At 45.2% G+C, this 25,264-nt stretch overlaps 1 protein-coding gene across 11 annotated transcripts in view; it reads right to left on the bottom strand.

Annotated features, from left to right (window-relative positions):
• Positions 1-949: 949 nt before the first annotated feature.
• Positions 950-25,264, bottom strand: part of KANSL3 (KAT8 regulatory NSL complex subunit 3) — a 40,784-nt gene continuing 16,469 nt past the window's right edge. For 4 of the 11 annotated variants that reach the window (XM_074354635.1, XM_074354637.1, XM_074354640.1 and 1 more), the window contains 17 exons: positions 22,198-22,329; positions 21,841-21,957; positions 21,504-21,605; positions 21,327-21,398; positions 20,127-20,201; positions 19,797-19,954; positions 17,651-17,714; positions 16,996-17,196; positions 16,652-16,808; positions 15,075-15,152; positions 13,440-13,631; positions 12,906-12,990; positions 12,371-12,501; positions 11,393-11,502; positions 10,763-10,985; positions 10,304-10,434; positions 2,768-5,321 (listed from right to left, as the gene is read on the bottom strand). In XM_074354635.1, coding sequence (XP_074210736.1) covers positions 5,301-5,321; positions 10,304-10,434; positions 10,763-10,985; positions 11,393-11,502; positions 12,371-12,501; positions 12,906-12,990; positions 13,440-13,631; positions 15,075-15,152; positions 16,652-16,808; positions 16,996-17,196; positions 17,651-17,714; positions 19,797-19,954; positions 20,127-20,201; positions 21,327-21,398; positions 21,504-21,605; positions 21,841-21,957; positions 22,198-22,329 — 2,049 coding nt within the window. In that variant the 3' untranslated portion in view covers positions 2,768-5,300. Of the gene's footprint in view, positions 2,625-2,767; positions 5,322-10,303; positions 10,435-10,762; positions 10,986-11,392; positions 11,503-12,370; positions 12,502-12,905; positions 12,991-13,439; positions 13,632-15,074; positions 15,153-16,651; positions 16,809-16,995; positions 17,197-17,650; positions 17,715-19,796; positions 19,955-20,126; positions 20,202-21,326; positions 21,399-21,503; positions 21,606-21,840; positions 21,958-22,197; positions 22,330-25,264 lie in introns of those variants that run through there. The other 7 variants (XR_012503043.1, XM_074354638.1, XM_074354636.1 and 4 more) reach the window with 7 other exon arrangements.

Below are 25,264 nucleotides of genomic sequence, written 5' to 3'. Positions count from 1 at the left end.
AATATAATCACCTAAGTGAAAAACTCAGTGGATGGCCTCAATAGCAGAAGAGAGGGGACAGAGGAAAAAAATCAAGTGAACTTAAAAACAGAACAATATAACTTAAACAAGTAAGTCACTTGAAGGCAGGAAGAACAAATACAGAAACAAAAACCAGAGAATAGAAAACAAAAACTTACATGGCCGACTTAAGCCCTAACATATCTATAATTACATTAAATAGAAAATGTCCTGAAAACACCAATTAAAAACCAGAGATTGACATCAGATGTGACATCTGAATGTCAGATAAAATAAACTTCAGGGCAAAGAAAATTACCAGGTACAGAGAGACATTTCATAATGATAAAAGAGTCAATCCACCAAAAAGACATAGAAAGCCTAAATGGTATGCACCAGATAACAGAACTACAAAATATGTGAAGCAAAAACTGACAGAACTGAAAGGAGACACAGACAATTCCACAATTACAGTTGGAAATTTCAACATCATTCTTTCAAAAGCCGGTAAGACAACTTCACAGAAAATCAGCAAGGATATAAGAACTCAATAATAGCATTAACCAACTGAATTTTATCAACGTTTACAAAACACTCCACCCAATAGCAAAATACCCATTCTTTTCAAGTGCCTACAGAAAATATACCAAGATAGACCACCAGATCCTGGACCATATACAAACCTCAACAAATTTTAAAGATCATAATGTAGTGTCACTACACACTTAGAATGGCTAAACAAAAAACAGAGACAGTATCCAATGCTGGTAAGGATGCAGAGAAACTGGATCTCTCCTACATTACTGGTGGGAATGTAAAATGGTATGGCTCCTCAGGAAAACAGTTTGACATTTTCTTTAAAAAAAATAAAAACTTACTCTGTGACCCAATAACCACACTCCTGGGCATTTATTCCAGAAAAATGAAAACTGATATACACACAAAAACCTGCTTACAAATGCTCACAGAAGCTTTATTTATACTAGTGCCAAACTGGAAACAATCAAGATGTCCCTCAATAGGTGAATGGTTACAAAAACTGGTACATCCATTCCATGGAACATTAATATTCAGCAGTAAAAAGAAAATAGACTACTGAAACACACAACAACTTGGATGGACACTGAGGGAATTGTGCTGAGTGGAAAAAAGCCAGGAAAAAAGCAAATCTCAAAAAGTCAGTACTGTAGGATTCTATTTATACATAATTCTACACACAGAGATGTAGAAAAGATTAGTGATTGTTACAGGCTGGAAATGGTGAAGAGCAGGGGATGGATGTGACTATAACGGAGTAACTTAAGGGAGATCTTCATGGTGATGGAATAGTCTGTATCTTGATTATGGTTACTGGACTAAAATGACATAGAACTATACACACACATTGTACCAGTGTAATTTTTGGTTTTGATATTGTACTATAGTTATGTGAGTTTTAAGTACTAGAGGAAACTGGATGAAGGGAACACACAAGTTAAAAAACTAAACCATCACTGCAAGTTAAAAAAACAAACACATACATACACACATCTAAGTAGCCCAACAGTTTTGTTTTGTTTTTTAAATCCCTTCTCTCTCAGAAAGGTAATAATATGAATCCTATGACTTCATCCTTGGGACATTATTATTAGATTGGGGTGAGAGGATAAGAAGAACCAACTCATAAGCGGTAACCAACCCACTGTGTTCAGAATTTGAACTGAAAGGCAGAAATCGACCATACACAAATGGTTGGGAAAAAACCCTGTGACAACAGGATCAAAACCAGTTCCTGGCAATTCCAAGTCAGTTGATGTCATGAGGCAAGCAGCAGAAACTGTCAGGCTCCCTGTCACTGAAAATACCTATTGAGAGAATACTGCCTTTTAGAGCTAATTTGGGTGATGAATAGTTTCTGCTCCTTGTAACCATCAACCCTGACTAAAACTTATGTTTTAGAAAGGGAGATAAAAAGGTAAAGTTTTTTCTGCATCATACTTTGCTATGGCCTTGCCCCTGTTCTGCAATCTAATCCTGATCTCTCACTTCACCTGTCTCAACCAAGTCAGTGAGGCCAGAGCTGAAAGTGAGGGAATGGACACATCAGGTCTCTACCAAGGATGGTAACAGGATGAGGTCCTGCGTACCAGACCCTCCAAGCAGTCTACCAGAACTACAGCTTCCACCCATGGGGGCTCCAATGCTACATGTACGGACCTGGAATTTAAGGATGGGAAGGAAGGTTCCCTTGGATACAAGTCCACAAATAATGTGGAGGTTGGAATTTCATCCATCTCTAAGTCTTTATTTTTTGGAGGGTGGTAGAGGTATAGGATATGCAAAAGGATTTCAATCTCTCAGGACCAAGGGCAGGGGACCCCCACCTACTGACTCAGGCCCATCCAAGAGCCCAGCAGGACAGCAGCAATCACTCTAGGTCTGGTGGGTAGTAAACTGAAAGGGGTCACATGAAGGCCAAGTCACCATCTCCTCACCTCCTGTGCTAATCTCCACTTCCGGTCTCCCATCTCAGAACCCCAGCACAGCGCAGAGTAGAAGAGAGACACTGGCATCAGATTGCCTGGGTTCAGTCCTGCTTCTGCCACTTCCTGCTGTGGGACTTCTCTGTGCCTCAGTTTCCTCACCTGTAAAAAGGGAATTACAGTACCCACCTCATGGCACCAGGCATCAGTAAGATGATCATTGGCACTACAACAATATTTTAGCTTTTATTTCTGGGCCACTTCAATGTGTGGCTACCACAATAAACATAAGAAGTCAACTGAAAACAAGCTGAAGAATTGTTTTTATTTTTAATTGTTTTGGCTAATGTAAGAACAGAACCATCACAGCAGCTCAGCTCTATAACCCACCTAGCCCAAGACGGTTCTGGTGGTGGAGCCCAAGAACAAACAGGGTCTTCCTCTATCAGTGACCTCTTCTCAAAGCACAAGGACATCTTCCATAGGGCATCAACACACATCTGTCACCCAAGAATTTAACTAAAGCCCTCTTGATCCTTCCACATTTTCAGCCAGTAGCATCACATTCTGAAGCTACGGACCCTGGGTCTGCTATGTGATAGAGGAAAGCTTCCTTTTCACACTTCAAGAAGTGTGGCTGGAGAAGCATGGAACTGGGGAACATGATTCTATAGACTTTAATAAACACTTCCCCGTTTAGCCTGTCCCTCCACGGTACAGAAGAATCAGTGTTCTCTCAACTCCTCTCCTCCAGTTTTCGCATTCTTCAAGGTGTACAACCCAAGCCTCAGAAAACCACCCATGGGAAGCACACTAGGATTTACACAAATGCAAGACAACGCATTAGTTTTTCCTCTGGCCCCAGCACATGCTGGGCCAACATCTTTCAAAAGCAGCCCATCCAGCACTAACTCGGCTGCACTCCTAAATCGTAAGTCGGTTGTTCAGGAACTTGTCTTAAAGAATTCCTAAAAGCTTTATATAGTCTCACAGTCTTACTGTCCTTAGTTCCTACTGGTGTGTTATTATCCTACCTGTGAAGTTATCAAACCCCTGACCCATGGATGTCTTTCAGATTTCATATCTTCCTCAAACTACTAAATGCCTCCTCAATTTCAGAAAGCAGTCACTTAACAGCTAATGCAAGAATGTGGCCTAATTTTGTGTGAATCACTGTTGAGACCAGCTCTGCAGGAGGTCAGGGAGGTAGGGTATGGTGTATAAGACGCCCTCTCCACTCCTACCGTATACATCTCCCTGCCCCTGCCTGTACCACCCTAATCTGCCTTGTCTGATACTGCTGCACACTGTGTGCTCCCTCCTGGCTGCCACTCATACTGGAGGTGAGGCTCCTGGACTGAAAGCAGGTGGCCTGGATTGGATACACGCTGCGCCATGGGTCAGGACCCTGGATCACAAGTCCAGCCATGGCATGCTGTGGGCCCTGCCTGCCTACAGATACTGAAGAGTCACATTTGAGTTGCCTTATTTATCACCTTGGTTGGAAATATTCTAAAGTATGGAAGGGAAGGGAGCCTGCTCTGGAGGATAGGTTCTAAGCCAAATCTAAAAATACCTTTGCACACAAGTATTGTGAAGCCATAAGGAAGGGCTCAGAGCTCCGTCTTCAGTGATCACTTTTCCAGGGACCTCTACCTCCAGGGCTCAGACTGGTACCAAGAGCCTTGCACGGCAGAGTCAATGTCAATAATCGTTCTGCTTCTAAGCAGGAAGACACAAAAGTCACATGGAACAGAAATACTGAAGCACGGCTTTCGTTGTCCTGATGCCTCCGCTTCCTGGGATGGCCGTGGTGTTAACTTAGCGGTTATCCCTGTTTCACTTCCAAGCACTGGAGACAGAAATGTCAGGGGCTGAGGTTTCTTCCCTCTGGTTGGGCAAATCCTTCTCATCTCCAGTTGAATCAACAGCTCCTCAGGTACCAGAAGCGAAGCCTCAAGCTCAAACTGTTTTCACCACAGGAGTTACTGGCAAGCCCTTCAAGCCACGTCACTTGCTGTTCCTTTCCTCTTCTTCAGCTTTTCTGGACCTGCAGGGTTTCTGGATGCAGGAACTACGCAAAGCATGATGGAAAAAGGAAAGAAGCCAGCTTTCACCGCCTGGAGACTGCTGCTCCCCACATCTCCAAGTGGCCAGAGGGACTGAAAGATAACGGCCCAGTTCTCTCTGCCCTGTCATGGGTCTGAAGCAAGGAGTTCCCAGGTCGCAGCAGGCTACCCAGTATCCAGCGTGGTTCCTAAGAGGGAGCTGCCTGGGGAGCACTCTCCCATGGCTGCTTGGTGAAGGCAACAGCAATGCACAAAACAAGCCCTTCTGGCGCTGAACCACCGGCCAGCGGGCCAGGATGGTCCCACTCCTCAGCAAAGGGCTCTCAGTCCCAACGCCTGCAGCCCCAGACCACACGGACATCTCTTCCCAATTTGGCATGGGCAGCACAGACTATGAAAAGGAACTCCTTTATGAAATGCAGAGAGCAGTCCCGCATCGCTACTTGGGTCAAGTCACAGCTAATGCTGGGGAAGAGGTGCCTCCGATCCACACATGGCCAGATCTGCTGAGGAGCCTGGGGATTCTGGGAACCAGACTCACAGATGCTAGAGGACAAAGCCCCCTTTGCTGGCACTATATCACCTTGCCCAATGGTTTCACAAGACGCAGAGGCCCAACCCTCAAGACAGTTGGCAGAGAGGCAAAAATGACTGTCTTAAAGAGGTCCTCAGACAAGTGGCCAGCTCAGCAGGACAGCACATGTGCCCTAGCCTCACCGTGCAGCAGCCATCACCAACCTGGTAAAGGAGGACATATCACTCGGCATCTTCAGGGTGCTGGAGGCAGGCGCTGTGGCAGGAGAGGTAGTGAACAAGAGTCAAAACTTAGCCAGGTTAACACATCCAGACCCTCTGACCCAATTATCCCACTCCTGAGAATTTATTCCAAAGAAGTAATTCTCAATAGGGAAAAAGCTGGATGCACAAGGACATGTGTCCCAGCAGCCAAATGATTAACAAAACGTGGACTCTGGCCTCAGAGACCCACCTCTACCGCTTTTTAATGCAAGTGACTTATGCTCTCTGAGCCTCCTTTCCCTCCTCTGTAAGACAGAGGTGACAGCACCTACTTCCCAGGGTTGTTGTGAGATTAAATGGGACAATCTGCATAAAGCATTTACAGTTTGTGTTTGACCACAAATATGAGCTCTTATTATCATGCATAAAAACAAGAAGAGAATGCAGGGAAAAGGAAACAAGTGAATTGTTAAGGGTGATAAGAGTCAAAGGGAAGTTTTCCATGACTGTACTGACAATATCATTGTTTTAGGTCTCACCCATTTTTTAAGTGCTGTGGAAGATGCCATGAATTGTTGAGCCCAGCAGCTCAGGAAGAAGGAAACAAGGTAGAGAGAGTTCGCCTTTTTTCAGAAAGGTATTCCCCACTTTTTTAGATTTACCCTTTAGAAAACTCTGAAGCGGTCTCTGAGAATGCAGCAAAGAGGGGCAGATGGAGGACACAGGAGAGGAGGAAGGAAGAAGGGTTTGGCAATCAAAACTTAAAAGGACCCATCTTGCATCTGCTCACCTTGCCCAAAGGCAGGGCGGTGCACAGATGAGTACCCTGTCCTGACTAGAAGCACACTGCAGCGAGAGAGCCCTCCCACGGCTGCTTCAAGGGCTACAGCAAGGGCTACCCCCTGGCTGGCTGGACTGACAAGGTCACTATATGGCCAGAGAGGAGAGAGACCTTGTGGCCACAGGCAAGCAGTCTATTCTCAGGACCCTGATTGAGGGCACAACAATCTCTGTCTCTCCCCTTCCTCTTGCAGCTTCTCAGCTGGAGGGCATACATAATGGTCCAGTTCCATAAAGGAAACACACAGTGAACATTCATCACTGCCAAAAAAAGAGCAGATAACTAAGAGCTTGCACAGCCCTTAGAGAAGTCTAGAACCAGTGCTGACAACCTTTTTTCTTTCTAAATTCATTCTATCCATACAGATTGCAGTATGCAATCCAGAAATTAAAAAGGATTCTTTTTCAAACTTAAAACCATCATCACACATTAAAAAGGTTAACAATGCCTTAACATCAATAATTATCCAGTCAGTGTTCAAACTTCCAATTGTCTTATAAACATCATAAACGGATGCTTTGTTTCTCAACCTTTAAAAATGCATCTTCCCAGAGCCTACGGAGATTTTGAGACAGCCCCTACTCGTCCCACCACTACAACAGTCACTGACTTAGGCCAACCTCCTCACTAGACTAGATGAGAAAACCAATGCCCAGAGAGGTCAGGTGATTCTCCCAGGATCACACAGCTAGCTGAAGGCAGAGGGCCTGACCAGGAGCCCAGTGCTTTCCCTGATATCATATTATCTGGCAGTCTGAACACAGAGGTAACTGTTAGATGCTTTTGAGTCAGCAAGTCTTAACCTAATAACACCTCCTTTGTCTGAAAGAAAACAATCAACACTAGAACCCTCACAGTAATTACACACCCATTTTACTGAGATAAAAACTAAGCTCTCAAGTTAATACCATCAGGTAGAAATCAGATTTTGCTGTTTACTCTGTACTTCAATTCAGCCATGGAAAAGGATCCTCAGTCACCTCTATCCTCTCTCAACTCTAGCTCCCACCCCCACCGGCCAGACCAAGCTGAAGAGATGTCTTCCAAGCGAGGAAGACATCTCATGGTGGGGATCTGTGCTCTCCGTTGTGCACTAATGTGACATCCGCAACAGTTAAGTCTGCCTAAAAATAGGCCCAAGTGGCTTTATAGGTCATTTCCATCAAATCATCAAGAAACTGACCGTTTCTCTGCTATACAAATGTTTTACAATATGAGAAAAAAAAAAAGTTTTCCATTTCATTCTACAAGAATAGAATTATCCCAGGGGAAAAAAAAAGAATAGAATTATCCCTTTTACACAACTGGACAAGGAAAGGACACACACAAAAAAGCAGGGGCAGATGGGAGGAAAACCATAAGCCCACCTTCCTAGTAAACATAGAGGTCAAAACCCTAAGTAAAATAAACGCAAATCAAAAGTAGACATGCAGTTCCTCTGAAGCACCTGGCTTCTTCCTTCCTTTTTTTGTTTTGTTCTCCTTTGATAGGGTCTTGTTTCCTAAGTGTACGCAATAAAATTCAGGCATGTGCAAAAAAGAGAATAGGACATACTGAACAATCTACTGAATCTGAAATTCAGACAGTTCAATATCAGGACAGCTTTTAAGGTAATCCATCATTTTAATTGACTAAAAGGAAATGTTTATGCTCATTCAGCTCATTTGATTTCAAAAGGACAATGAACAAAATTTAAAACCCATTATTTATCAAGAGAAAGGAAAACAATAAAGATAATCTTAGCAAACTAGAAACATAATTGATACTTCCTTGAGAACCTGCATTGTCAAATTATAGTAGTAAGCTAGTGTAGAAACAGACAGGTCAAGGGAACTGTAATCCACAATGTGAGAGCACCTGATTTCAAATGAATGGAGGAAGGATGGACTCTTGAATTAAGTTAGATCCTAACCTCACTTAGCATTAAAAATACATTCCAAGTGGACTGAACAACTAAAGGTAAGCAAACAAAATCAATACAAGAAGACAAAACAAAACAGAGTTTCAGTACGGATGATGGGAAATTCCAGAGGTGGATGGTGGTGATGGTTGCACGACGGTGTGAATGTACTTAATGCCTCTGAACTATAAGTCTAAAAAAAGATAAGACGGTAAGTTATATGTATCTTTTACCACAGTTGGAAAAAAAACAACAAAAAGATTACATTCTTGCAATAAGAAGAGGTTTCTTAAGACACAAAACTTTGGAGCCATAAAGGGAAGAATTTGAAGATTTTACCACATAAAAATGTTTTAATGTCTGTTTGACAAAAGATCCAGAAACAAAAATTAAAGACAAGCACTTAATACTTCAACAGAAAGAAAAAGAAATATAAGCAATTGACTACAATAAAGTATATACGATTTATGTAACAGATAAAGGATTAACACCTGCATATATAAAGCTCTCATGAATTAAATAGATACAGAACATGACAAGCAATTCACAAAAGAAGACAATCTCGTAAGTAATGAAGAAAATGCATATTAAAACACCTTCATTTTTCACCTAACAAATTAATAAAATTAAAAATGTTATTTTGATAAACAGTAAGTTTATACCGTATAGCACAAGAAACTATACTCAATATCTTGGTGAAAAAGAGTATGAAACGAATATATGTACGTTCCTATATGACTGAAGCATTGCGCTGTACGCCAGAAATTGACACAACATTGTAAACTAACTATATTTCAAAAAAAAATTAAAAAATGAAAGTAAAATTTAAAAAAATACTGAGTTCCACAATTGACAAAGGTATAGGAAAGCAGGTATTCTCATCACTGTGGCTTAACTGTACGTGAGCAAACTTTCTGAAGGGCCATTAGTCAGCGGCTGGCCAGATGTTAGATGCACAGACCCTCCGCTTACTGGTCTCTAGCCTGAGGAAATCTCCCAGGAGCACACAAAAATCATGAACAGGGGTGTTCACTGTACCATTATTTACCATATGAAAAACACAAAACATAACCCAACTCTCTAATGGGAGAGAGAGTACACCCACCCAGTGAAATACTAGTAGGCACTGGCAAAAACCAGACAGGTCTCTATGAAATGAACATGGAAACATGTCACAACACGTTTTGTAAACAAAGGCTAGTTAAGAAATAGTCCATATTCTGTGATCCAATTTTTGTCAAAAAAATAAAATAATGTGCTTTGTATGGAAAGGAAAATCTAGAAGACTGCACATCAAGTCACCAACAGTGGGTACCACCTAAGAGTGCCACCACGGGAAACTTTCACTTTCTAAATTGTATTATTTCTGTAATGTTTGTACTACTTAAAACAAATATAATAATTACATTTTTAATTTAAAAAATAGGGAATAAAATAAAGAAAGAAAAACACCTCAACCTCTCTGCAGAAAGGCAGGTAGGGGTAGCTATGATCCCGATGAATGCTGGGGAATAATCTCTGTGCAGTACTTTCCCCTACAGAGGAAGAGGCAGAAGAGCTTCTGAAACAGCTGCGAACAGACAGGTGCCCAGACCCCGGGCAGGGCTGGTGTGGTGGGAATGAGGGCTCAGGGCCAAGCCCTCGGTCATAGCAGCCTGCTTAGCACCCTGTTCCCGCAGACGGCAGGCCTCGGCTGAAAAGTGGACACTGAAGGAAAGCACATTCATTACTGGACTCAAACTATTTTTCTCTTTAACCTCTGATCTTTGGGTGACTCTCAGATTACCATTTAAGGTTAGAAACATTTTACTTGAAACGATCATAATGTAAATCAAATCAGCTAAGGGAAATTGATGGTGACTGCCTGGGTAAGAGCTATAGAAAGCTAACTGTGCCCTGAAAAGACAGCAATGAATGCCAAGCTCTGGAATGGTACTACACTGGAAAGGTGGTCATAAAACGACTATTAGCCAGTTGGCTTCTACCCAACCTCTGGATGATGGAACTGAGAATGGGAGGAGAAAAGGACAGAGAAGAGAAGAAAACAGAAACATTAAATAGGCATTGCTACAACTTGGAAATATCGACATAGTTAGTCCTCACAACAATCCAGGGAGCGTTACAGAGAAGGAGACTCAGAGAGGTCCATGACTTGCTCAGTCACGAAGCTACAGACCCTGAGTGATTTGCATCAGGTCTGCCTACAGGTCCAGCTCCTCCAATCAGCCAGTCAGCCGGCCCCAAGCTTCCCAACACTGGAGACTGTGTCCTCGGTCTTCCCAGGCAGACTCACCTGTGAGCTGGAGGGAAGCGCCTGGGAGGTGGGCTCCTCTGGGGCTGCTCCTGAACCCATGGGGCTCAGCGTGGTGATTCGGCTGGGCTGGCCACGCAGTGTCAGAGTAATGGTGGTGGGGACCTTCAAGCCTGAGAGAGAGGGAGCAGGCTTTTTTGTCACAGCCTCCACTTTCCTGGAGCATTTCTTTCCCATATAACACACCCCTCTCAGCCTCCCGCCTCGGCCTCCTCCCCAGCTGGGTCATCTGTGCCCTGTCTGTCTGTCTGAAAGGCAACAGGAACAGCCTGTGTTCTCTCAGCCTCTCTGAGGGATGGACCCATATGGCTGAATCCCTGAGGGTCAAGGCCAGGACCCTGTGGGGGTTGGGCTCAACATCATACCTTGCCCATGTGAGATGGGAAGGTCTTGGGGGAAGATCCCATATCTGGGAGTCCCCACAGTACTCATGAGACTCACCTGATGCTTGGTTAGAGATCTGAGCCAGGCCAGGGAGGCTGCTTGCCAACTTAGCGAGGCCCCCATTGGTCAGCAGCTGGTGGATGGCTGTGGGCTTCCCACCAGGAGTGGCACCCAAGGAGGAGAGAGTGGTGGCCACAGGAATGGTACGGACAATGGTGCTGGTGCCCGTGGTGATGGCACCCAGGCTCTGCATGGGGGTGGGCAACTTCACACTGGTGGCCTGTGGGACACACAAGCCCAGGTGATCAGAAGCTGTTGCCCAACAGCAACGGTCGAGTGCGGAGGGCCCATACTGTGAAAGGCTACCAGGTACTGAGTGCCTACCACATGCAAGGTTCTCCGCCAGGCACTTTCCATATATGTTCTTACTTAACTCTCAAAACAACTCTGCAAGGGAGATACTACCATTATCCTCATTTTATAAACAAGAAAACAAAGGTACAGAGAGATCAAGAAACTGGCCCAAGATCACTTAGTAAGTGGTGGAGCCTTAACCTATGATCGTTCTAATAGTGAAGTCAGAAGGCTATTTGTCCAGACTCCAGACCCAGCGTCCCTGCCAGAACCAGCTAAGCTGAGGAGGCCTCCTCCCACACCTGCCCAGCCCAGTGGAAGGCAGATGTGCACCTGTGGGGGTGGCCCCGGGGAGGGGCTTGCTGGGAGGCCAGAGGTCTTGCTGCTGATATCCTGCAAGCTGAAGCTGAGGCCTTGGAGGAGGCTGCTGGCTGATGTGGCCCCTAGGAGAGGATACAGCGACATCAGCACAGGCTCAGTCCCTTAGCCCAGAGGAGCCGTGCCCGTCCACCCTCAGCAGCTGACTAAAACACCAACGCTCTCTCCCTCAGACGCTCCCAGTACTCTCACAGAGATGCCAAAGGGGCTCCCCAAGCATGCACGCCAGATGCTCACATGAGGAAAGGTACTACGCCTGACACACTGCCTCAGATTCACTCTGCACATCCCAACTTGCTCCAGATCACCTGTCCTACATTTTGGACAGTTTTAGGAAAACCAAGGAGAGCATGAATCCCACTTTTCAGAAATCTAAATTCTTGCCTTTCTTTCAGAAGAGGAAGGACTTTTTAAGCCAAAGAATCCCAAATATCTGGCTTACACTTCACTTTACACACAGTCCAGTCACCTCAAAGCAAAGAGGAAGGTCCTCTCAAAGGAGCAGGGCATCTACAGTGCCCTGGCCCTGCTGGGCTCAGGCAACTAGCGTTTCGTGTAGTGTCGGGGAGGCGGGGAGAAAGTGAGGAGACAAGCACAGGCGGAAAAACGTGTCACTGTGCTAATGCCCAGCACAGCACCATTTCCAGTTTCATTCAACCAGATGTGTTTAAAAACACCAAAATGAAACCAGGACATACCTTTCCCACCAGTGCTTTCTTCTCCTATAATACAAGACACACTACTTGCAGACTAGGACATTTACTCACAGCAGATATTAAGGCCCCAAACTCCCCCACCTCAAAGCTAATTCCAGCTTCACACCAAGTCTCTATGAAAAGCCTGAGGCCCAGAGGACGCTTTCCCAGGACCACCCTCTACAAGCCGCCCTAAGAGGTTTTGCTGGGAGGCAGGGAATGCTGGGCAATCAGATACCTGGGAGGGAGCTGCCAGGAGAGGTGGCCACGAGGCGGCTCTGGAGTGTGTGCAAGGCACTGGGTGCAGTGCTGCTGGAGACCACTGAGGACACTGGGCTGGCTGAGACTCCCCCTTCAGAAGCACTTGACCTGCAGATAAAGGCAGGAGCTCCATTATCCAAAGGTCAGAGGGCAGCAGACCCTGGCAACACAGGGAAGGTCCACAGTGGGGCCCAGCAAGGCTCTTAGCAATGAGCATAAGGCTAGAACCTTCCGTTTCCTTTTCCCACCTTCTAAATCCAGCCTCTAATCTTTCCAAAGTCAGGCCTAAAGTAAAGACATTAGGCCTTGAAGCAAGAGCTACAGGACGTTTTGCAAACTTTAAGTAAAAATGAACTCCTAGTTGACCCAGACAAAGATGCCACTCAGAAAAGTCACATTCTCAAAATGGACGGAATCCAGAATCAACCATCTCCCCAAAGCACTAAATGGAGTGGAGAAAATGTGAAGACAAAGAAAGCAACAGACCGAGAGAGGCCAGGAAGCAGACTCACTTGCTGGTAGCGAGAAGCCCTGCGAGCTCCTTGGCCCCGGCTGAAGCTTGCCCCAGCGCCACGGTGATGGGCTTCCCTCCTGTGGCTGCAGGACAGAAAACCGGTCAGTCCTATTTGGCCCTGACCTTTCAGAGCCCAAGCTAAATGCAACATACTATGGAAAAGACTGGAAGATGAAAAATGATGAATAACTACATTAGAGCAGGAAGATCTAGGGTTACTTTTTTCCTTCTATTTTCTAAACTTTCTGGGATATTTCATTATCATTAATTAAAACCAAAAAAGAACAAAATGCATGAAGCTTTGAATAATCCCACAGCTTCCTCTGATCCTCGTTCTGCCTCCCTGATCCTAGTTTAGCCCAGGTTACTGCCCACCATCCCCCCAGGAGCAATCATGTGCCATCTCTGCCCCAGGCACCTCTCACACCAAGGGAGAGGCTCAGATGCCCAATAAGGGGCCACCAAAAGGGCAATGCTGTGTGCCTGGGAGGGTGCAGTCAGTTTTTATTTAAATAGACCTGGAGGAACTTACCTTCTGGAGCTCCTCCTTGGGGGGGAGTACAAGGCCCCCCAGCTGTGTCCCCCTGGGAGATAAGGGACACCTTGATCTTGGGTCGCTTGGGAGTCTTACTGCCAGAAAGAGGGCTGGAGGGATGGTGCCGCTTCAGCTGGACCCTGAGATCCTCTTTCTCAGCTTCTTCCGTTTGTTCTGATGAAATAGGAACTAAAAATAAAGTTGTGGTGAAGTTCTCCACAATCCAAAAAAGCCCAACAGACAGTGACAGTACCAGTACGGGCAAGGCTGTGAGGGAACACGCAGAAGAACCACCCCACGCAGAGTCACCACACGTCCAAGGAGAACGCCGATGCTTCAGTCCCACCTCACTCAGGCCCCCCTGTGGTGCAGCTCCACCTTGGCCCTCTCAGAGGATGGCTCCAGCCCCATCCCTTACCCTGTCCTGGAGTCGGAAGGAAGGGGGTTCTGAGTTGGAGGGAACAAAAAGCAAGAAGACACCCTGACCCTGCCTAGCAAAGGCCAATCAAAAACCAGAGGACTCACCACGGTAGGTATGAACAGGGTTTCTTGAACTCAAAAGAATGTGACAATTCTCAAGTCCTCCCCAACATCACACAGCTGGAGGATGGTAACCATTTTATGAAGAAGCAATAGAGGAGCAGGCTATTCAGTTCTCCCCAAAAGGGAAATTTCTACCAAGCTTGGAGTCCCACCCTGCCCTCAGGGCCCAAGGCTGAGGGCTTGCTGGCCAAACGGAGACAGTGAGGAGGATTGTCCCTGGGACTTCAGGCTGGCTTGGAGTGAATACTGGGCAAGGGAGCATCTCAGCCAAGACAACCTTACAGCTCCTGCCCAGAAGTAATACGGCAACAGTGGCCCACGTCACAGCCTAGTCCCTAGGTCATTTGTACTAGCACAGAGAAAGGCCGTCTCTTCACACATGGGCTTCCCCATCCACTGAATCAAACAGATTCATCCTGCACATGGCCATGCCTCCTAGACTCTTAAGTGATCCTTCAGGTTTCCTCAGAGAACCCCTCCTCTTTAAACCTAGAAGCCCTTCCCAGTTGTTCTTAGCACAGGCGATGGGGACGGGGTGGGGAGAGGCAGGAGTCACACAAGGAAAGGGAGGTGGGGGGAAGGAAGCTGGCACGGGGCTACAGGGAGCTACTCCAGATCACAATCAGGCCACAACCACCTGAAAGGACTGCCTAGCAGATAAAGGCACTGACTAAGATCAGAACAGGAGGAGGGCAAACGGGAAAGGAGTATGGGTTTTATGCTGATAAGTGGTTGCAGCAGCTCGGATGGAAGCAGGAAACCAGAGGCAGGGAGAAAAACACAGGGAAATTCAGACTCACAGGCAATGGACCACAGACACACACAGGACAAGCAGAGTCAAGAAACGCAAGAAGAGACAAAAGGAGAAAAACACCGTGAGAAGCAAACAGAAAGAATGGGGGGGAAAGCAAAGACTATGGAGTGAGGAGGACCAGCAAAGACAAGAATCAGAAGGTAGAAGAATGCAGAGAGGAAAGAATAGGAGGAAACCAGACAAATGAGAGGCAGGGATGGGGAAGAAATAAGAGGGAGAAGGGGAGAGAAGCAGACAGCAGAGGGTGAAAAGGTGAGAGAAAGAACAATACTCACCAAAGAGACAGGAGGAGGTGCCGGGAGGAAGAGCTTTCCTCACCAGCATATTTTGTTTCAGAAAAGCAGCAAACTGTGCTGGAATGAATCAGAAAGAATTACAGAATCACAGCCAGCCAGAGAAAGGAGAAAAAGAGGAGTAAGAAAAAGATATGAAAATGTTCTAGGAAATGGTCAACAGATACTTCTTCTGGAATTACTGCACGGGTTTGAAACCTGACTCTGCCATTTACCATCCATAAACTGAAAATCCTAACTGTACCTGCCTCACAGGGCCACTGCCCAGATTCCAAAAGCAAGAGCAAGTCCAGTGACAGGAAGGGGCGGGCCCGCAGCGAGGGCCCGTGAATGTTAGCTAGGATCATCCCCTGCAGTCTGTGAGCTCTGCCAAAGCCAGGGTGCTAGGGCTGCGGCTCTCCCCCATCAAACTCTGGGTCCCATTTCAAACTCAGCTCACCAATCAGCCTTCCAGAACTCCTTACATTCTTGACTAATTATCTCCTCCAGAAGCATGGCAAACTGATGGCTCTCTCTTCATCAAAAGCCCACTACCCACTCGGAACTTGGCTCTGGCCACCACTTAAGCTACTGGTCACAGAGCATCCACGTGGACCCTAAGGGCCAGGCCTCTTTTCTGTCTTCACCCATCCACTCATACTTCTGCTTCTTGTTAGCACCACGCTACGGGCAACCTTGTAAGAGGCCTGAGTCTAAGTCCTGACCATTTGGCTCCACTAAAAGAAACACGGGGAAGAGAGCAGACGAGCCTCCTGTCACCTCCATGTCTCTCTACTTGACAACCAGCTCCAGCTGCTGCCCCTTCCCAGGCGCCTGAGAACCTCAGATGACACCTGCTCCTGGATACATCACCAAACGCCCAAGAGGCCTCACCTCAGGGTCCCCCAACTGGATCAAAGTGACGGCAGGGGGAGAGCCACTGCTGCCTCCCTCCCCACCCCTGAAGGCTCCCTTCTCCAGAGCTTCTTACATAGCACTCACTGTTCTCCAAACTCCATTCAACCACACAAATACTTCCCAACCTAATCTAAAAATCTATCTGCAGAGACCCCTGAAAAACTTCACTGGAAGTCCCAATGTGGGAATCTTAACTCTTCAAGGGCAAAACAAAGGGAGGGCACGATGCCAGTGGAGTTGCCCTAGAATCTGACGATCACGGCCAATTACCCTGTCTGCGGGACCTGAAAAGCTCCCTGGCTGCAGGAGTGGCTGGGCAGGCCTGGAACAGAAGATGGAGCTTCCCCAGTTGGCAGTTAGAAAAAAGTTTGAGGGCAATATACACACAGTCAGTTCATAAAGCCTAACTTCCTCGGAAAACCAAGACAGCTATAATTAGTGGAACTATACAGAGCACTAATGCAGAGACCTTCTGTGATATTTCACCCTTGGAAACAGCCCTCAGTATTCATTTCAACCTAATTTTGCCTGGACAGAAATGTGGGAAAGGGTGCCTTTCACACACCCCTGGAAAAGCTGGAGACACCAATACTTTCCAACTGCCTAATGACGTCAACTGCAGAGGACAGAGCCCGAGAGGCCACGGGGCCAGGCGGCTGTACCTTGGGCTTGTTTGTGGGTCAGCACAGCCTCCGTCCGCTGGACGTGTCTCTTCAGCAACTGAGTGCTTCCAACCTGACTGGACTTCTGGGCAGAAGCCACCGTGGTCACTTTGGTCTTGGGACTGGAGGTGGGGCTGCTGGACACACTGGAGAGATCCTGAGTAGGTTAAGAAGGACAAGAGCCAAGCCAATGTTGTTTGGACTGACTGTCAATCAGCAAGTCCTCTTGGAACTCCCTGGCCAGGAATTCTCCTCGTAGGCATTCACAGGCCTGGCGAGGCCACCAGGCATCCCCACGAAGCGAAGAACCCCCAGCAAAAGTGCTCCCTCCCTGCGTGCATTACCTCTGAGCCCGAGGGTGAGGCAGGCAGCTTGGCAGCTGGTGAGGCAGGTCGACTGCCCCGCTCAGGGACCTCAAAGGCCAGGTCTCTGCGGGCCACATCCCGGGGCTTCTTTTTCTTCTCAGCATCCTGGTCCCGAGGCTCAGAGCCCACGTGCCCCTCAGCGCGAGTGAGCACTCCAGTCAGGAAGTCCACAATCTCATCCTAGTGTAAGAAGGGTCAAGGCCGCTGAGTCCTTATCTGGAGAATAGGAACCTCCCCGACAGTTCCTACTAAAATGGATTTCACCTCGGCGTTGCCATCAGTGTGTTGGTCCCTCCCACGCACCCAAAGCCTGGTACAAACCCCAGCCTCAGCCAAAGGCCAGCTGGAGCCAGCAGCCCTGTGAGGTGGCACTCTGGGGTGACTGCCCTTCATCATGCCTCCAATAAACCCTTTCTCCCCTCATGCTTTGCTTCCATCTTAGGTCGGTACTCTCCTTCTCCCTCTTCCTCCCTCTCTCCATGCCCTTTGTCTCTGCTCATGATTTGGGCCTACCAGAGGCCCCAGGGGATATCCGTTCCCCTTAGAGCCAAGAGGCTGCTGCCAACAAGACCCAGCCTAAAAGGTTACAGAAAGGCAAGCCTGGTTGAGAAAACCATGTAAAGCAACTGTGTACCTGAATACATCTGTCCACCATGCTCTGAGTCAACCCTTCTGATTTCTTCTTTGCTTTGCTTATTCTAAGAGACAGAAAAGAGGAAATGTTTACTTTCTAAACATTCCATGGCAACATATGAAAATAAGAATCGATTTCTCTTCTACATTGGTTATTTCTAGGCCCCAGAAGGAAGACTATGTTAGCCCTCAGGCAGGTCTCACAATCTCTCTGAACTTCAGTTTCCACATCTGCAAAATGGGGACTCGCAACACCTCACACATGGAGTTGTGGGGATGACACAACACAAGGTACGTAAAGAATCAAAGAACACATGGAAAGTACCTGGGACTGTACCTCCAGAAGCCCTATGCCTATGGTCTCACAGGTAAATGCTATTCGATTACTAAGACCTCACCTCGAGGAAACTCAACACAGACCCAAGCCCTGAGATTACTGGCTGCTGCTGAAATGAGATCAGCAGGAGGGAAGGAAAGGTGACCACAGGTTAGCTCTACAGCGGTAAGAGAAAGAGACCACAGCTGGCTGCATTCTCCTCTTTGAAAGCTAGCCTTAAACCCCTTGCCTTCCGACTAAGGGTCTCAGCAGAAAGAGAAACAAGGTGTCAGTTGACAGGGTGGAGAACAACGTTCTGAGCCTCCAAATCCTGAGACCCCAATTTACTGGTTGTTGGCCTCTGCCCTTGTGTAACACACTCATTTTATGGATGAGGACATGGATTGCCAGAAGTTAAGCAACTTACCCAACGTTCTCAGCAAAGGTGCCAAGACTAAACTGAGGCCTCCCAATTCTCAGCCCATTGCTCTTCTTGGCACCAGGCAAGTATGTCTCATACGTAGCCTCACAATATAACTCTCACTAAGGGTATTTTCATCTCTCCCGCTCCCTCACGGCAACTCAACACACACAATCTATTCTCCTATAGACAAGAATGCCTGAATTAGAAAGAAAGACAATGTATTTACAAGCAAACATTGTCTTGAGCATCAAAGAATTAGATTCTAGGTCCACAAGAAGCTGTCAAATGACAAAGGCCAGAAGGACTTCTCCAAAGCATCTCTGGGTATGAAACCGACAAGGCAAGTGGGAACTCACTTTAAGCCCTCCACTTAGAGCACACCAGTGAGCACCTAAGATTGAGCGTATGAAAAAGGAGGCCCAGTGAAGGACACAATCTTGCCTTCAGTACATTTCATGAAAACGTAACTAAAGGCCACACAGGCAGCCAGCCTTGCAGTCGGAGAATGGCCATCTCAGTGACTAAGGGGGATTTATTTTCCTAAATCCCTTCTGGACTTTCACTGTTCAAACTTCAAAATATACAAAAGGATGCTTAAAACAAATAAATCTATGTTTACATTTATCCTCAGTAAGGAATCAAATGTAAAGAAACACCTACCAGAGTAAAAGCACAATGACTATACTTACAGCATCTCAAAGCATCTTCTCCTCACAAGATGACTACTAACTACAAAGAGGAAAACAGTAACCGTATAGTAGAGAAATCTGGCAGGTGCTACCCTAATCACGTGGTCAAGGTTCACATCACCAGTGACAAGACGTAGCAACGTCACGTATTCCCGGAGGGGTGCACTGAGGGCACATCGGCTCTGCATTTCTGCCAAAATGTGTACCCTCACCCTAATCGTAAGATGTCGGAAACCTAAATTGAAGGACAGTCTACAAAATAACTGGCCAGAAGTCTTCAAAAGGGTTAAGATCATGAAAGACAAAGACAGACTGAGGAAAAGTATCAAATTAAAGGAGACTGAGGAGACACAGTAACCAGCAGCAATGTGTGATCCTGGATTTGATGCTGGACCAGAAAAGGGCATTAGTAAGACGACCGATGAAACGCGAGTCTGTACATTGGATAACAGTATCATATCCACGTTAATGTCTTGATTTTTTGATAATTATACTTTGGTTATGTAAGATGTTAATATTCGGGAAATCTGAGTGAACAGTACAGAAAATCTTCTATACTATTTTTGCAACTTTTTAATAAATCTGTATTAGTTAAAAATGTAAAAAAAAAATTTTAACATCCCCTTTTCACTGAACCAGGTTAGCCTACAGTTACATCACCACCTTACAGGCACCCCTCCAACATGGCTCTCTTGCAGCAATGGGGGAACCTACCCACCTGAGATTATCATCAGCTCCCCCAACCACCACCAAGCTGTTCTCAGCCCGAATCTTCTCCCGGAAGTCCTCCATGGCTTCAGGGTGACACTGCAGGGAATTCTGACCAATGACAAAGAGGACTGGAGTCTTCATATCCAAGAGAGGATCATCCACATCCTAAAACAGACCCAGGTTTTACCATCAGCCAGTTCATATCCACTGAGCACTGCCCTGGCAAGTCGAGAGTCAGCTGGGCAACTGCAGTCACTGAGCACCGGCTTGGACGAGGCACGCACTCCCTTACTCTCACCTGCCGGTGACCCAGCAATCAGCTGCACCCCGTGCTTACCCCTCTGGGGCCATCCACGGTAAGCAGAGGAAACCCGAGGCAGACAACTGCAGTGACGTATTCCATCACCGACACCTGGAAATAATGGCACAGTTTGTCTCAAGGTCAACTGACTTCACTGCAGCTACATCCTACCCAGAATCCAGGGGTGTAGTCTAGACCTACCAGCCAGTCCCACCCCCTCCCTCCCTGTCATAACCCCTAGGTGTACCAGCCATAGTGGCAGCAGTAAGAGCACAGAACACAAGATGTGCCATTCCATCAGCAGAGAGAACTGGGGCCCTGAGCATACCCCAGTAGAGGATGGAGCCATAGGATGGGAGGTTTAATACTTCCATCCTGTCAGTTGCTAGACTAGAGGCCTCCCTTTTTCCTCCACTAATACCAAGTGCAATCAAAGGAATACAAATATTGCTCTTTTCCCTTAAGTGAAGATCTCTCCCTTTTGAGCTTAATAGATAGCTCCCAGACACCCCAAATTTCTCAGAGTAGTTGCTGACTACATACTGCCATTCCTGGGCCCAGGGAATGCACGGAGGCAGCCTTTTTCCTCTCACACCCCTGGATGTCACACCTGACTACACCACTCACAGCAGCACAGACTTTGCTGACTTGGTCCACTTGAGAACTAGGGCTTTGGACAGGTCAGGGACACTTAGGCAAACTGATACACATACAAATGAATGTAAAATAACAAAAAGGTTCCTTGATGTCTTGGAAAGGGACAGAACATGAACACAACATCAAATTCCAGGGCTATTAAGATTTTTGCTGGCTAAATTATTGTTTGTTTAGGTGGCAGAACAGTACTTACTTTTAAGGGGAAAAAAATTTGCAGGGATACATGCTGAAATATATATAAAGAAAATGAAACGATATTTGGGATTTTCCTCAAAATAATTGGAGAAGAAAGTGGGCAGAGGTAAGATAAAAAAAAAGCCTGGCCATGAGCTGATCACTGGGATTATGCTGGGCAAGGGGCCCAAGGGGCTTATTATACTAATCTATTGTCCCTTTAAGTTTCTTTTTAAAATTTTACTCAATAAAGCTAAAAAATAAAATTTGTCTTCTACAGTTTAAAATGCAAGCATGCAGGTAAAGCATGTAGCACAGTGCCTGGAGCATAAAAAAGGACTCAACGGGAGCTAGCAGCAGCAGTCTATCCCAGGGTAACCTCCAAGTAAGATGAGGATTACTTACATGACAGGCCACCAAAGCTCCTGTATTCCAGCCAATCAAGATGATGGGTTTGTGGGGAAAATGGCTGTGAATCTTTGTGAGAAGAGAAAGAAGACAGTAAGACACGAGGCCACATTACTGGTGCAGAACAAACCCAGAATGCGGGGTGTGCCACAGTGGACTGAGATGGAGTCTCACCTCCAGCACTTTGCTTCTCACTGCCCCAATCATGTGCTCAAGACACTGCAGAACTCCTACCCCACTCCCATTGTTCAGCAGATGGGTGGCTACAGGGATGACCTAAAGGAAAGACAGTGGCAGCCATGACAGCAGAGGTAAGTTTCAAATCTCTCAAGTCTGCTTAACCTACCCTAGATCCCTTCAACATTGGGTAAACACCATTTGAAATCCAAACATAGAGTTGCAGATGCTCCACATTTAAGGTCATTCATCTAACCCCTCTTCCTTTTTGTCTGCTCAATCCTCCAAGACTATCCTCCCATCCAGGAGGGAGTTCCTCTGGCCCCGTCCATACCTTGCCTAAGCAGGACAGCTGCGACTGCCAGAAGCGGTGGCGGCGTGAGGTGGGGAACACGGAGCTGGAGGGTCCGGAGGAGGCAATGAGAATGAGAGGAGAGCCGGGGAGTTTGCTCTAAGGAGAAACACCCCACCAGAGAGCCAGTGAGGGAGAGGTGTTCCTCCATGAAATCCCAAGTACCCCAATACCTTTCTTATCCCAACAAATGCTGATTTGCTTATGGAACTATATTAAGCACTATATATAGCCAGTTATTAATGAAAGAAGTTGAACAAGCCATTTCTTCTCCTCTTGCCGAGGTTCTAAGAATGGATTCTACAAAAACTTCATGGTCCACAGGTAAGTCCAACTTACTGGTTTGTTATGAGAAAGCACCCCCACGGCAGGGTCCCAGGGCCTCTTCAACAGGAGGGACAAGGCCTCGGCTCCTGCAGCTCCGGTCTTCGTGTTGGATGACACAAGCATCCGGTCAATCAAGGTGGGGATCTAGAAGCAAGGAAGAGCAAAGATGCTTCCAGTGTGAAGCAGGAGATCCCACCACCAGTAATCAGGTGGGAGGACACAGCCCCACGGTGAGCCACGGACAGATTTCTCCAACTTTCCTCAAGAGCAAAAGCACAAATGAGTGAATGGCTGAAAATATGCCTCCCATCATTAAGGGTATGTGGCTACAGTCATCTGGAAACCAATATGGTGACACACATCAAGAGACTTAAATTTATTTCCATCCCTTTCCTAACAAATTGTATCAGAAGTACATACACACACAGACACACAAACATCACACATAGAGGGGTTGGGGGGCATACAAAAGACAAATTCACTCTCAGTAATAATCAAAAGCTGGAAACAACATAAATGCATATATAAGGAAGTAGTTAAGCAAGTTATCTACATAATTAGATATAATTTAAAATATTTTTAAAATTTTATAATAACAAAAGGAAATAATTTGTTAAAATGTTAAAGATAAAATAGAAAATATAGAAATTATTTCTACTCAGAAAAAATACTACAGGAAAATATGCAAAATGTTAATAGTGATCTTTATGGAGTTATGAGTAACTTCTTTCTTTTTAAACTTCTGTATTTTCTAAATTTTCTTAATAAGTATCAACTGATTCTATAAATTAAAAAAACCCCTGCATTTTCTTCTAGAGTACTGCCTTCAAGCTGTGAAGTATTAAAGAAATCTGTTACTGTGTCCCAAATAATAGATCCTACTATACTATGTATACAGTTGACCCTTGAACAATGTGGGGTTGGGGAAAAGATGTGTGGGCTGACTCTCCACACAGTTGAAAATCTGTATATAACTTTACGGTTGGCCCTCCACATTTGTGGGTCCACATCACACCATTATAATTCTTCAAAAATGTGACCTCATAGATGCGTAAATACAGGTTTCAGATATGCTGATGCTTACACTGAGAAGAAATACCTGTGTGAATCCCACACCAACCACAAAAGGTCAAAACGACCTAGGAGAAAGGAAAGATTTTTAAATGTTTGAGGTAGTTTTCAGAAAAACAAAATTTTTTTGAGAAACTGAAGAATAAAAAGCACTGTGGTGATGCAGGCTGTAAAAGTTCAGTCCATAGCGAACATCACATTCAGAGTAAAAAACTGAAAGCTTTTTCTCTAAGATCAGGAACAAGACAAGGATGCCCACTCTCACCACTTCTTAGAGCAATTAGGCAAGAAAAAGATATAAAAAGCATCCAAATTAAAAAGGAAGAAGTAAAACTGTCACTATCTGCAAATGACATGAAATTATATATAGAAAACCCTAGATTCCACCAAAAAACTGTTACAATAAACAAATTCAATGGAGTTGCAGGATACAAAATCAATATATAAAAATCTGTTGCATTTCTATACCAACAGAAAGAGAAACTAAGAAATTCTTATTCACAACTGCATCAAAAAGAAAAAAATACCTAGCAATAAATTTAACCAAGAAGGTAAAGGATCTGTACACTGAAAACTATAATACATCAATAAAGAAACTGAGTAAGACACAAATGAATAGAAAGATATGTCATGCTCACAGACTGGAAAAATTAATTTTGTTCAAATGTCCATACTACTCCCTCAAAAATCTACTATACAAATTCAATGCAATCTCTACCAAAATTCCAATGGCATTTTTCACAGAAATAGAACCGACAATGCTAAAATTTGTATGGAACCACAAAAGATTCTGAATAGCCAAAGCAATCTGGAGAAAGAAGAACAAGGCTAGAGGCATCATGCTTCCTGGTTTCAAACTATTTTACAAAGTTACAGTAACCAAAACAGTATGGTACCAGCATAAAAACAGACACAAAGATGGATGGAACAGAATAGAGCCCAGAAGTAAATCCATATATGTTCAATTAATTTATGACAAAGGAGCCAAGAACATACTGTGGGGAAAGGACAGTCTCCTCAATAAATGATGTTGGGAAAACTGGACAGCTATATGCAAAGGACTGAAACTAGACCAATATATGATGTCATGCACAAAATTAACTCAGAATGGATCAAAGACATGAATGTAAGACCTGAAACCATAAAACTCCTAGAAGAAAACACAGGTGGTAAGCTCTCTGACATCAGTCTTGGCGATGATTTTTTGGATCTGACCTCAAAAGCAGCAAAAACAAAAATAAACAAGTGGGACTACATCAAACTAAAAAGCTTCTGCACAGCAAAGGAAACCATCAACAAAATGAAAAGGCAACCTACTGAATGGGAGAAAATATTTGAAAATCATGTTATCTCTTAAGGGATATATAAAGATATAAAGAACTCAAAATATATAAAGAACTCATACAACTCAACATCAACAAAATTAACAAACTGATTAAAAAATAAGCAGAACTGAATAGGCATTTTTCCAAAGAAGATTTACAGATGGCCAACAGGTACATGAAAAGATGCTCAACATCACTAATCACTGGGGATATAAAAATCAAAACCACAAGAGACATCACTTCACACCTGTTAGAATGGCTATTACCAAAAAAAACAAGCATTAACAAATGTTGGAAAGATGTGGAGAAAACGGAACACTTGTGCACTGTTGGTGAGAACATAAATTGGTGCAGTCACTATTAAAAATAGTATGGAGGTTCCTCACAAAATTAAAAGTAGAACTACCATATGATCCAGCAATTCCACTTTTGGGTATTTATCAGAAGAAAAAGAAAAGACAAACTCAAAAAGATACCTGCACCCCCATGTTCAATGCAGCATTATTTACAACAGCCAAGATATGGAAACAACCTAAAAGTGTCTACTGATGGATAAATAGATCAAGAAAATACGGCTTACTGTTCAGCCACTAAAAAAAGAAGGAAATCCTGCCATGTGCAACAACATGGAAGGACTCTGAGAGTATTATGCTAAGTGAAGTAAGTCAGAAGAGAAAAATATC

This window comes from Camelus bactrianus, chromosome 28, assembly GCF_048773025.1.
Source record: "Camelus bactrianus isolate YW-2024 breed Bactrian camel chromosome 28, ASM4877302v1, whole genome shotgun sequence".
Taxonomy (NCBI): domain Eukaryota; kingdom Metazoa; phylum Chordata; class Mammalia; order Artiodactyla; family Camelidae; genus Camelus; species Camelus bactrianus.
Note: the sequence above shows the minus strand (reverse complement) of the source record. Positions and strands in the feature narration are given on the sequence as shown.